Source organism: Lutra lutra, chromosome 6 (genome assembly GCF_902655055.1).
Source record: "Lutra lutra chromosome 6, mLutLut1.2, whole genome shotgun sequence".
Taxonomy (NCBI): Eukaryota; Metazoa; Chordata; class Mammalia; order Carnivora; family Mustelidae; genus Lutra; species Lutra lutra.
The window spans coordinates 139371220-139384483 of record NC_062283.1 but is presented as its reverse complement, the minus strand read 5'-3'; the positions used below and the strand labels follow the sequence as shown (position 1 = coordinate 139384483).

Genomic DNA, 13264 nt, shown 5'->3' with positions numbered 1-13264 from the left:
ATATTTTTTGTTCTCTAAGGGAGTTTCAGAGAGGAGCTGATTTAGGAAGAAGATGAGATTTTTTTTTATTATTTTAAAAATAATGAAATATTTTAAAAATAATGAAACAAAAATGGAGTAAATGTTTACCAATTTTTAAAATGTTTATCAAACAGCACTGTGTTAGCTGACACTTACTGAGCCCTTGGTTTGTGCCACTGACCATGCCACAAGCTTCATATGCATCTTCTCCTATGATGTTCATAACACCATTTGAGGTGGGCATTATTGTTATACCCATTTTCCAGATGCAGAGGCTGAGGCTCAGGTTTGCCCATGGTTACACATGTGCTGAGTGGCAGATGTGCACTCTATGCTTCTAGAAGCCATGCTTGGGAGCACTACATTCTCCTGTCTGCCAAGTCTATGAATTCCTTGTCCCTGATCTAAAGGAAACTAGGTTCTGTAATTATCTAATACTAATTTCCCCATCCTTTGTAAAGGGCTCATAGCAGCTCGGAGATATTTTGAGGCTACAAAGACAGAAGCCCCTTTCCTTGAGGAGTTCATGGTGGATATCTAGACATGCAAAGACATCAAGTAAAGTGACAAGCTAAATGCCATGGTAAAAGTACTACAAAGCAATGGTAACATACGGTTGAGCTCAACTACTCCAAGGCTTCCAGCATATGTAGATTTTAGAACCCCATTTGCTATGTGTAGCCTCACTTCTCAGTCTGTGATAACCAAATCTTATTTCAGAAAGACAAATCGAAGCTCTTTGTGCTATAAATACCCTTCTTAGGGAAGCCGCCCAGTTGGTAAACATCCTTGGATTTTTTTGGTTAGATTATGACTCACGGGTTGGCTTGCATTGGCATGTACAATCCAGCTAAACTAGTTAGTGTTCTTTTCTAATCTTTAGTGGCTCAGGGGTATGGAATATGGGGGATACACTGTGTCAAAGATGTTTTTAATTTAATAGAGTCTATTTGTAAGATGCTAGCTTAAGTGTCATGTCCAGTCATTAGCCAACTTCACATCAAATGAGTTAGGTGCTTTCTCCTCGAAGTCATGTTTATTTATAACTTTTCTGCTGTCCAAGTGAGGATTTTCTAGATGTTATTTATCTTTCCAAAGATACATTAGTAAAGTTTGAATCAATTAAATGTTTTTGGATGCCTACTTTGCACTGTAGTCACTAAAATGCTCATATGTTTCTACTCTAGTGGAGTCTCATCATACACAGATGTAGATTTTTATAGATGTGCTGTCCATTTTTGATTGCCTTGTTCCAAAGTAAACCAGATGGCTGGTTCTAGAGTTTAATCTGGCTGGTGCCAGATTAATAAATTCATAGTCTCTCTGAGGCCTCTCCTAAATGACACTCAACCATCACATTTATCTTCCATTTCCTTGTTTATCAGCTCTTCAAGGGTACACACACCAGGTGACTGTCCCCCACATCCATCTTCAACTATGAGCTGCCTGCTCAAGCATCAGATTTCTGTGGGTCAGTCCCATTAACCCCTCTTCCCTCTTCCTACATTTTCTCACACTGATATACTAAAGCAGAACACAACTTAGTTGTGCCTTTCGATATTTCTAAATGTTATTTTGGTGCTCTTGTGGGAAGGGAAAGGTTATTTTTGAAGATCGTATTTTCAGGTGAACAGTTTCCCAGCTAACAGAGACAGGAGAAAGAAAAGAAAGATTTACTGATAATAAACCTATTGCATACAAATAGAATGCATAACTTTGAGCCACCTTCCTGTCACTAGTGAATTAGCTTGGACCATTCTGAATACAAAATAAATGTGTTTTGTGTTGAATTTTTAAACTGACTGTTACTAGGAATTGTCAGCTTTTTAGGGCAAAAAGATCTGTTTAGTTTTTCTTAGGTCTCCACAGTGGATAATGCTCTAGTACCCTGCCTGTGCTTTCTACACCTTCTCAGTTTAATATAGCAGTCATTAGCTACCCGTAGCTATTTAAATTAACTGAAATAGGATGCAATTAAATTACAGTTGAATTTTGATTACAGTCAGTTGTGCTAGTCCCATTTCTAGGGCTTAATAACCATATGAGGATAATAGCTACTTTATTGGGCACTGTGGATACAGAACATTTTCTTTATCCCCGAAGATCCTTTCGGTCAATAATGGCCAAGACAATTGGCCAAGGCATTTCTGACCTGTTGGCTTTTCCTTAAGAGTAAACATAAGAAACAGTAATTGCTGTACTTATAGTTTCTATAAAACTGTCTGCTAGGATTCTGGCTCTCATTTTGTCTCTGAACCCTATGAAAAAACCCACATAGTAGTTTTTCTAGCTCTGGATAACAGGAGCTCTGTCATTTAGCATTAGTTGTTTGGTGCCTTTTTTTTTTTTTAATAATTCACATACCATGCAACTCATCTATCACAAGTATAAATCATTTAGTGATTTTTAGCATATTTACAGATCTGTGTCTCCATCACCACAATCAATTTTAAAACATTGTCATCACTCCCAAATAAAAGCCTTAGTCATCTTTTTCCCTCCACCCTCTCTCCTTCCACTGGTCCCAGGCCAGCACAGATCTGAATGTACATGGAATCATACAATATGTGGTCCTTTGTGGCTGTTTTTCAACCACCTATTTACTATAATTCCCTTAAACACTTCATAGAAGTAGAGTGAAAACAATTATAATTTTAAAAAATGCCTGAATGTCTCCTGTGTATGAAGTACTGTGGATGTTGCTACAGGGCTGGGATTGGCAAACCCTTTGCACAATACTATCTAGTTAATAATTTCGGCTTTCTGGGCCAATGGTCCCTGCCGAAACGCCTCCGCCATATTCCAAAAGCAGCCTTAGACAGTATGGAAACAGAAAAATGCAGCTGAGTTGCAGTAACATTTTATTATCAAAACAGGTGGCCGACCATAGTTTGCTGACCCCAGATCTAGTGAATGTAGAAGACGAAAGAGAAAATGGTGCCTAACCAAGTAAGGGTACGGAGCAAGTGTACACATGACTCAGCTCCGGCCTTCCTCCTTCCATCACATCTGCCTGCTCATATCCTGTCCCCATCCGGCCTGGCCTCTCGTAATTGTTCTTCATGTGCTTCCTATTCTTTGGATTAAGTGAGATTCTTCTTACCTTCTCAGCAAGCTTTCCGACCTCTCCTTCATAGGATTTTCCTCTGCTGTAATAAGCATCTTGTGTGATCGGTTGTTTACAATTTTATCTCTCAGCTACACTGTAAGCATGACCGTAGCATGACCATAGTGAAGCCGGAACCCAATGTGTAGCTCTTTGCACGTAATGGTGACTCCAGTATTCATTGCATTTCTCCAATCTAAGACATAGGATGCAAAGTGCTACCCCTACAGATAAGAATAAAGCAGGGGCACCGGGGTGGCTCCATGGGTTAAAGCCTCTGACTTCGGCTCAGGTCATGATCTCAGGGTCCTGGGATCGAGCCCCGCATCAAGCTCTCTGCTTAGCGAGGAGCCTGCTTCCCCCTCTCTCTGCCTGCCTCTCTGCCTACTTGTGGTCTCTCTCTCTCCGTCAGATGAATAAAATCTTAAAAAAAAAAAAAAAAAAAAGAATAAAGCAGAGCACAGGCCTCCGGCCTCACCTGCCCGAGTCACCACGTTGTTCTGCTTCGCCGGCCCTGTGACGCTAGACAAGTTCCTTCCCCTCTCAGTACCTCAGCTACCACCAGTGTAAAAGGTTTTAGGCGGCCTAAATGAGATAGTACCAGTAAACCACCTAGCAGAGCCCTCAGCAAGTGGCAGTTCTCGACCCAGAGGGAGCTTTGAGGCTGTGTAGGTAAACCGCGGGTGCAGTGCAAGGAAGGCGTTGTGAAGTTGGAGCAGCTGCCCTTAGAAGGGGTTTCAGTCTAACAGCAGTTCCACTAGAGGAGGAAGAAAACTTGACTCTTGGAGTGGTCAATTCGGAGGTCTCTGGCCAGGATCAGGAATGCACTGATGCAGCACGCATGGAAACAGCACAGAACCAATCAGGAGCCCTGAGTTTAGTCCACCGTGTTTGTGCTGTGTGACCTAGGGCTCACTGCATCACTTCTCTGAGTCCTAGCTTCCTCATTTTCAAAGTATTCATTAAAATAACTGCTGTAGCTCCAAAGAGACAATGCAGGGGGAAGGACCATGTATACCATAGAATGCCACATGTGGCCATCTTGTTCTTTTAGAGAGCTACGGAGTATTCCATAGTTTTAATACACCATGATGTATTCAATATTTTCCCCAGTGATGGACATTGATATCGTTACCATATTTTGCTATTACAGTAACTGTGAGTTTAGAACTTTGCTTTATTTTTAATTTGTTGCAATAAATATATTGTCCTCATGATAATGAGCATGGGAAAAAAATTTGAACCCATGAGAAAAATTTAAAACAAAAATTAAACTAGGAAAATAATGGCAGTACAAGGTTTTAAAGATCTCAAGTTTCTGGAAGTGTTAGTCATAATCAAGAAAAAGTAAATTTGCCTGCTGTTACGGAATCATGACTAATATATTCCTTTAACCAAAGCTTATATATTTTTCTTCCTGATTGTTAAAAATAATATATTAGAGGACTGATTGTTTTATAAAGAATTCACAATAGGATAGCTTTAAGTAGCACGATTTGAAAAATGCTTTTATTTATAAGTTTTCCAGAGTGTATTTCTTATGTAAAAAGTAGGTTTGTTGCTTTTAAAAAGGAAATGTGTTTCTGTTTTAAAAGCCATTACCTCACACGATCAGACCCAAATGCTTTGTTTTATTTTGCAGCTGATCATATAGGGCTTTTAAAAAGAACTTAGCAAATGTTCATCATTTATTTATTTTTTTGTAATCTATTTGTGCATTGTATCTATAACTTCATCCAAAAAGGACTTAAAGCAGCTAGCATTCACCACATTTTATTAAATTACCAGTAATTAATAATTTGAGAGCTTACTTTTTTAGAGCCTAGATTGTGAAATTCATATAGATTCAGGACAGAAAATTTGAAACTCTTGAAATCCACAAAAGAAAGTTATCTGAATCCCACCAAGCAAATGAACAGATAACCTTATTTTTTAACCTTTATTATAATTATATATTATATTATAATATAATAACCTTTATTATTATCTTAACATGAACATGTTACTTTTGTCACTTTATATTGTTATTTTTAAAAGGACAAAGGTTTTGAATATGTAAGAGAAGAATATTTCCTTAATTACTTTAATTTTGTAAATAATCCTTTCAAAAGTGAAGACCAACCACTGTTGTACAGAATATTTTTTCTATCCCACCTTCCCAAAGAACCTCTAAAACTCCTACTTACACCATTTAGCTGGCATTTCAAACAGAAGGAAAAAAAAAGTTGCTTTTTTTGCTACACAACTTGCTGTATTTGTGGGGGGTTTGTTTGTTTGCATTTGGTTGATTTATCTTTATCAAAAATCCTTTCCAACTTAACGAGAAGAGTTGCCCGTCCTTCCAGAATGGCAGAGTGTCTGCAGCCAGCCTTATTTTTGATATCCTCCTTTCTTTAGAAAGCCTCCCCCTCCTTGCAGATTACACTGAGCCTTTCCCCTTCTTATACTCGTGGCCTACATTCCAGGAGATCAGGCTTGGCACATGTTAATGAATGTAGGTTTTATTTAGAAACATGACCACTTGTCACTGCGCAGTGTCATATTATCAGGCAGAGACCTCGCAACATTTGTTTAGAGTGAACATTTTCATACTTCCATACGCAGACAAGGGGAAACTTTCATCCCCACGCAGGATTTAGCTTTTTGCTCTGCAGACCTAACTTTTGCAAGTTGGAAGCTTCATGGTGGTGGCAGATCTGTGTGCCCCGAGGATGGCAGAGGACGGCTGTGTGGACGCAGATCTTCCGGAATGTAACTGCGATGTCACAAGGCAGGCATCTCCTTGAGGTTCTTCCGTTGTGCATAGCTGTCATGTTACGTGGGCTTCGTGGGATAGATGCTGGATCTTTAATCCAAGATAGCTTTGGCCAGCGTGAAGTGGAGATGGTTTGGTGCTGGGAGCTCGTTGGCCATGGACTCCCAAGAGTTCTTTGTTGGTTTGTTTTCTTGTCCCCCCCTACTGGGCATGCGGAGCTGGAGGGGAAGGTTAATGGACTTGGTTATGGCTTGGTATTCCAGTTGTCTCTGGACTGTATGCGTCATGTCCGGGGAATGCTACCTTAGCCTGAGACACAGGAAAGAGACCCAGTGAGAAGACCCAGTTGGTCCATCATCTGCTATTTAAAGGATGGGGCTCCTGATGAAACTGGAATTCAGCCTTAGCCAGTTTTCAGCTTTGTAGCGGGAAGCTCTCCCTTTATTAAATAAAAATCTGCTCGTAGTGCGGGGGCCTGGAGGGTTTTGTGTATGAGAAAGAGTTGTTTCTGTTTAGGTTCGTCAGGAAGTCACATGACTAGCATAAAGGTTTTAAAACATGTACAGAATGTAAAAATTTATGTCTAAAGTCGTAATTTTGTGCATTATACAAATGTTTATTTCATGATTTTTTTCAGTTATTTTCAGTTATAACAACATTAGATTAGGAATTTTAACTTCATTTTTAAAAATATTATTCTTATACCATAACATTCCCCCCAGATAAACTCCTGCTGGTAAATAGGATTTCCTGATGGTACTTTTAGTCCTATTACATTTAGAATGTGACCTTTTTTTTTTTTTTTTTTGGTTTATAGATTTACTAAATTAGTTTGAAGGAAAGTAGTGATAAATATATACATGTAGTGTATATGTGTGTATATAAAGCTGTTCGTGCAACTGGATTTAGTAGTGATTCCTTCTCAGGAAGGTGAAGTCCCAGGAGGCACCCTGGACGGTGAGAAGACTAATCGGCTATAGGAACTTTCAGATGCACAAGATTTGCTAAACTTACCCAGACTTGTGACATCTGCAAACATCCATTTTGAATTACAGTCCTGGATGCTACCAAAAAGAATGTTGCTCAAACTTCTTACAATGATAGATAAATGAAAATATTGTGACACTTCACACAAAGATTTCCTTTAAAGAAATAATGGGAAAAAGATGGGACATTGTTCTTAAAAAAAAAAAAAAAAGGATGATATATGTCCTGCAAATATCAAGTTTCATAAGTTCAAGGAAGCTGTTTGGGGCTTTTCTACCCATTTCCCTCATCTCACATCTGCTCCCCCCAATACACACACATAATGCATTTTGCTATTTGTACTCAAAAACATGTTTAAAAAAATGAGAAAGGAAAACCACTTAAATGTTCACCCCCATTGACTTTACAAAGATTTACTCACTCATTTGAAAGAGGAACTTGTCCCTAATGGACTATATGAACAAGCATTTCCATGTCACGATGCCCTTGACATATTACCCACTAACTGCTCTGACTATTGGAACCCATTCAATATCATACAAGATTACTAATCTTGTAAATTATTTGACTAGTGTAGACAATATCCAGTGGAGGAGTGTTCACACACATTCTTTTGTGCCTTAGCTCTTTTGGTCATTTTTGTACGTGAAATCTGAACCAAGAACATGAATAAATTTTAGTACTTGACAGACCATTTGCAAATGTTGGTGTAAGGGAAAAAGTTAAGTGTACATTTAATATCAACTAAATTACGAATAAAATATGCTAGCTAAATAAAGATATTTTACTTAGAATACTAATTATTTGTGTTTATCTGGCATTTAAGTAGTGCCGAACTTTGTGCCAAGCGCTGAGGGTAGCATTGCGGGGGAAGGCGAAAACCAAAAGCAGAAATTCACAGTTCTAGTTTCCCAAGGAATTTAACATGGGAAGAGGAACTTGTGCATAAATAATACCAGGGAGTTAAAATAAGGGAAAGCAGGAAGCAAGCTGAATGAAGTGTTCTTCCAACCTCTAGCTCCACACCAAACCCTGATGATATTATGAGCTTGCTATAAAACCCCATCCCAGAGCACTGTCAGCATCCAGATTCTACCAGATCCGAAGACAGGAAGCTGGTCAAGTGGGAGAGGTTCCCAAAAGGACTTTCTTACAGAGGTAAAACCAGGACAGACGTCTCAGTGCAATGAGCCACTCTATAGTCCTATTCCCATGTGTTTATTGACTGGGGACTGTCCTTTCAGCCTGGTCCACTAAAGCAGGATGGCCAGGGCCACATCGAATTCTAAGCCCATGGCGTGGTCATTGATAAAATGTGCACCCAGGGCTTTGCACCCAGTAGCTGTTCTAAAACTGCTATTCACTGACCGATGCTCAAGTGAATTTTGTTTTATTTATGAGAAAAATGTGAGTAGGTTGTATTTAAGTGTTCTTGGAATTACTGTTCAAGGCCAGTGCCTTGAACTGCCCTGGGGGCAGGGTACAACTTGTACTTACAAAGCTAATTAGAGAAGTCTCACCTTGAATGGAATTATGAGTCATGATAAAGAGCGACACGTTTTCGGTTTCCTATTAATAGAATATGTTGTGGAGTATGAACATAATTTTTTTAAACACAGATTTTTTTTTTTGTCAAAACAACGTAAGTTAGTGCATCTAAGAGTGTCTTTACAAACAGAAAATGTTATTCAAACGTCGGTATTCTTATACCTGAATGGACTTCCACATGAGCCTCCCTTCAGACTTACTCACTCAGAATCAGTCCTGATCTTATCATTCCTTGGCGGACACGTCTAGGCAGAGTTCCTATTTATCTTTGAACTGCACACAATGCCATTGTCATGTCACTGCAGGACCTGTGTAATCCCACTCCAATCTGTCCGTCCAGCTTGCCTCAGCACAACCGCAGCCCTCTTTGCTTCCCTTCCCCACCCTCCGCACCCCCATCCCCCCTGACATTACCACGTGATGCCTTCACATCTGCTTCTCTTCCCTACGTTTCCTAGGCTAGAAATATTTAGCTTGGCTTGTATCTACCTTTCAAGATGCGGCTCTAATGTTACTTCTTCATTTCCCCACTTTCAGCAGAGCCAAAGCTGCTCAGTGACAGGGTCAGTCATCGCTGTATTTCTGTTTCCTAGCACCATGCCTACTTAGGATCACAGAAGTTTGTAGAAGGAATACAGACATGAGCAAATGGGGAATGAATGAGTGACTGATTACTGAAGTGGCCAGACAGAATTGATCACTCCTTATTTACTAGCCAGGGACTTGGCCCATTTCTTTAGTTTTGTTCTTACCACCCTGTGTTACACATTTCATTGTGTACATGTCCAGAGTTCCAGTCTGATTGTACATTTCATCAGGAAAATAATCAAGTTTTATTTATTTTTTCTTCTCAGCATCTGACATATAGGATGTCCACACATGATTGTTAGACGAGTGGCAATCTTAACCAATTTGGTTTTTACTCCTTCCTGGAAAGAATGGGAAAACATTTTTTTTAAAAACGTGCTGTGTAACAAATACGGCACCAAACTAGGCTTTGTAGCTGATGACTGGCTGGAGGCCGGCCTTGCATCTGCCCTCTGCCACTGGCGGCCCAGTGGACCCTCAGTCACCTTTAACGTGATCTGGCATGAAAGCGCAAATCATCACTCACTGATAGTTCATCTCAAGTGTGCTTTCTTCTATTAACTGTGTTTCTGCCACAAGGGTGCTGAAATTGACCCCGTCTGGGCTGGAGTAATCAGAACTATAAATTCATAATCTGGTGACAATCCATTAGAAATGTTCCTTTTTTCCTCTTAGGTATTCTTCATATGAGTATAAATTACATAATGGGTGGAAATAACAATCTTTATGACGTCATGAGGCTTCTGTCACTGTTACGTAATTGTCGCCATGTTGAACATCATCACAGCTGACACTTATTGAATGTGTTCCATGGACCCTGCATTATTCAACCCATTCAAATCTCACAGATACTTCTCCTCTACTTTTATGTTATAGATGAGGCAACAGAGACACAGGAAGGGTGTACAGTTTCCCAAAATCACCTAGCCGCTAAGTGGCTGAGCTAGGCTGGACTTCGGCACTAGGCAACTTGGCTTTAAACCCAGTGTTCACTTCACCCACAAGGGAAACTCGAGTAAAGTCTCTCCTCTGCCCATAGGGTGAAGAAGCTGAAGGAGACCCTGGTGGCCGTGCAGCAGCTAGACAAGAACATGAGCAGCCTGAGGACATGGTTGGCTCACATCGAGTCAGAGCTGGCCAAGCCCATAGTCTACGATTCCTGTGACTCGGATGAGATACAGAAAAAGCTCACTGAGCAGCAGGTAAAACTCAGAACGACTAGAGGAACCAAGTAGGCTCTTGAACCTCTGTGCTCCTGGCCAGGATACAGAGGCAGATGTGAGATGGTGAATCGAAAATTAGGAGGAAGCTAGACAGGATTGCTGAGAAAGGGAAGGCTTGGGCAGGGCTGGTGTTTGGGGCAAATAGGTCCCATGTCACCAAGGAGTTGAGTCTAGAAGATAGATACGCTCTCATAGGTTTAATGTCGTTGGTCCACCAAGAAGACATCCTAAGCTCCCTGAGCCTCAGTGATGGGCCCAGAAGAGAGCTGGCATTTTGTTGACTTCTTTGTGGGTCATGAGCCCACTACTACCTACACGGAGTAGAGCCTTTGTTTCCCTGCATATAGTGTTTGAAGAAAGATTACAGTATATTCTTAGAGTTTTTGCAGTCCAAAACAGTTTTGTTTTATAAGAAGTGTTACATGATCTGCAGAGCACACACTGCAATTCTACCTTCGTTTCTGTAGCAAAGACAGCACCTTACACTGGCATACAAAAAAAAAAAAAAAAAAAGCAAAAAAGAGTGACCATGAAAAATGCATACAGCAAGGATTTTTTTTTTATCTCCTATTCCCCTTCCTTATTTTTACTAAGCATATCAGACTCCAGTAGTTAGTGGTAAATACCACAAATGCCCCATAAGAAGTATTGCTATTCCATGCCCTTAGATTATCCTTGAAAATTCTGCCCATACTCCGTTACTTCCATTGCATTTAGGCCATGATAGCCAAGTTACTTAACTTAAAAATACTACAAAATATAAACAGACCTGTTTTATGAAATCTTAGGAAATAGTTTATGTACTTACTTTATTTTACAAACTACTTAAACCAATGCAAATAGATATTAAAATATAGTTATTAGATATTGGGATTATTTTAAGAGCATTTCTTCTTTAAAAAATTGTTAGCAGGACATTTTTTCTGTTTTTGTAAGATTAAAGCACTGTGACGGATTCTCTCACGTTTGAAATTCTGATAATTGAGCTGTTGGGGTTATGGTCGGCCCCCATCTCCCTGAATCCTCCTGGAGAACATGGTAATGGTGTCTACCAGTGACAAATGTTAAAAACAGTTAAAATCCTAATAGCCAGTATTGTAATTTAGCAAATGTTAGAGAATCAAATTAGTACCTAATTCAATAGGGTAAATTGATCCATGCATCTATAGCCTACCTACTTCTAAACCCCAGTAAAATGATAGGAAAGGGGGAAAGGTCAAAATTCACAATGGCAGAGACCAGGAAAGAAGACGTTAGAGATGACAGACATCCTTCACAAATTTGGAAGGCAGAAGTAGATAAATGAATAGTTACTTGTGTTTGCAGAATGGAGGATAGAAAGCTGACTCATGCCACAGAATTCCAAGGCGGCTCAGGGAGAAGAGAGCAAGTTGTTAGGGCCTCACAATGGAAGACTGCTTAAAAGTCTAAAGAAGTGGTTGGACTGGCAGATTCTCCCTAATCCCAGCTAGCCAGACTACTCTGCCTCATCCACTCCAACAGAAGACCCAGGGTTTACACTCTGGAGGAAGCAAACCCAGAGGGACTTCGGTTGGGGGGCTATAGGGCACCATTGAGGCTGGAGCCACTATCTTAAAAATAGAGAGATTAAATGAAATGCTCTGTACCAGATAGTATGACTTCCACCCCACCACCCCAGCTCCCACCATGTCACTAGCCAGCATTATATCTCACCCAGGATTCGTGCAAGAGTTTTAAAATCCAGTTCAGTTATTCCATAAAAGTCCCCCACAAAAAATAAAGAAAATAGGAAGAGATTATCAATGTAGTAATGTTAAAAAAAAAAAATCCCCAAACTTAAAGATGTGTAGAGTTGACCCTTGAACAATACAGGTTTGAACTGTGTGGGTCCATTTATTTGTGGATTTTTTATGCAAGAAAATATGAGTACTGTAGATTATTTCCCCTTCTTATGATTTTCTTTTCTCTAGCTTGCTTTATTTTAAGAACACAGTATATAATACATATAACCTACAAAATATTTGTTATTGGATTATGTATGTTTTTGGTAAGGCTTCTTCAGGTCAGCAGTTGGCTGTTAGTCATTTGGGGGGAGTCAGATGTTACATGCCAATATTCAACCGTGTGTTCATGGGTCAGTTGTACTTCCAGAGCACAAGTCCTACAAAGGCCCAGGAAAATTAAAAACAAAACACATCACTATAAAATTTCAGAACATGGGAGACAAAGAGAAGATCTTGAAGGTTTCCAAGATGAAAAAGTCTGATTTTTCCAAAATAATGGTTGAAGCTAAAAGATAATGAGACAGTGCTTTTAAAAAGCTGAGAAGATTATTTAATTTAGGACGTTGTACCTGCCATTTACTATATAAAATACTTACCTCCTGTGCATACATGCTAATCAAAGGTAGATTGCATATACTAAAATGAGAAGAAAAATAATACTCAACATGAGAGAGAGAAGAAAATTCCCAGGGTAGATGGTAAGGGAACGCCCAGATGCCAGCCGCCCCACAGCCTAGAGCATCCCTGTTCAGACTGGAGTAGGGAACTGGGTGCTGTGGGAGGGATGTCTCCAAGGAATAAGACAGTCAAACTTGATTACCTGATGGGCTTAACCATACTGGAAGGAGCTTTATTAGCTCCATAGAGAGAGGATAGAAGCTAGGGATATTCATGGTTTAAAGAGAGGGAGAAAGCTACTGATTCCATATAACACAGAAAGTTATATAAGAAGAGAAATAAAACCATAGCATAGTTTGCTGCTCAGATGTGAAAAATATTAAGGAACCGTATTAAATGACCAAAATCATCCAAACAATCATTATTGCTCCAGCTATAAGATGTGCTGAAACAGCAGCTGAAACCACTTAAGTCAGGAAAAAGTTCATTCCGTCTCTACTAGAGAAGCATACATAATGTCTAAGATTTAAAAATCAAGAACCAGCAACATAAACGTGCCACTTAGAAATACAGAAGTTAAAACCAGAAGACAGAGCAACAAGAGATGAAAATGAGAATCAGGAGGGAAAAGGGAACTACTTCACTGGAAGCT

The 13264-nt window shown here is 39.7% G+C and overlaps 1 protein-coding gene across 1 annotated transcript in view; it reads left to right on the top strand.

Moving 5' to 3' along the window:
* Window positions 1-13264, top strand: part of SYNE1 (spectrin repeat containing nuclear envelope protein 1) — a 472480-nt gene that overhangs the window by 415130 nt on the left and 44086 nt on the right. Inside the window, 1 exon segment of the mRNA XM_047733936.1 lies at window positions 10045-10207. Within this exon segment, the coding sequence (XP_047589892.1) occupies window positions 10045-10207 (163 nt within the window).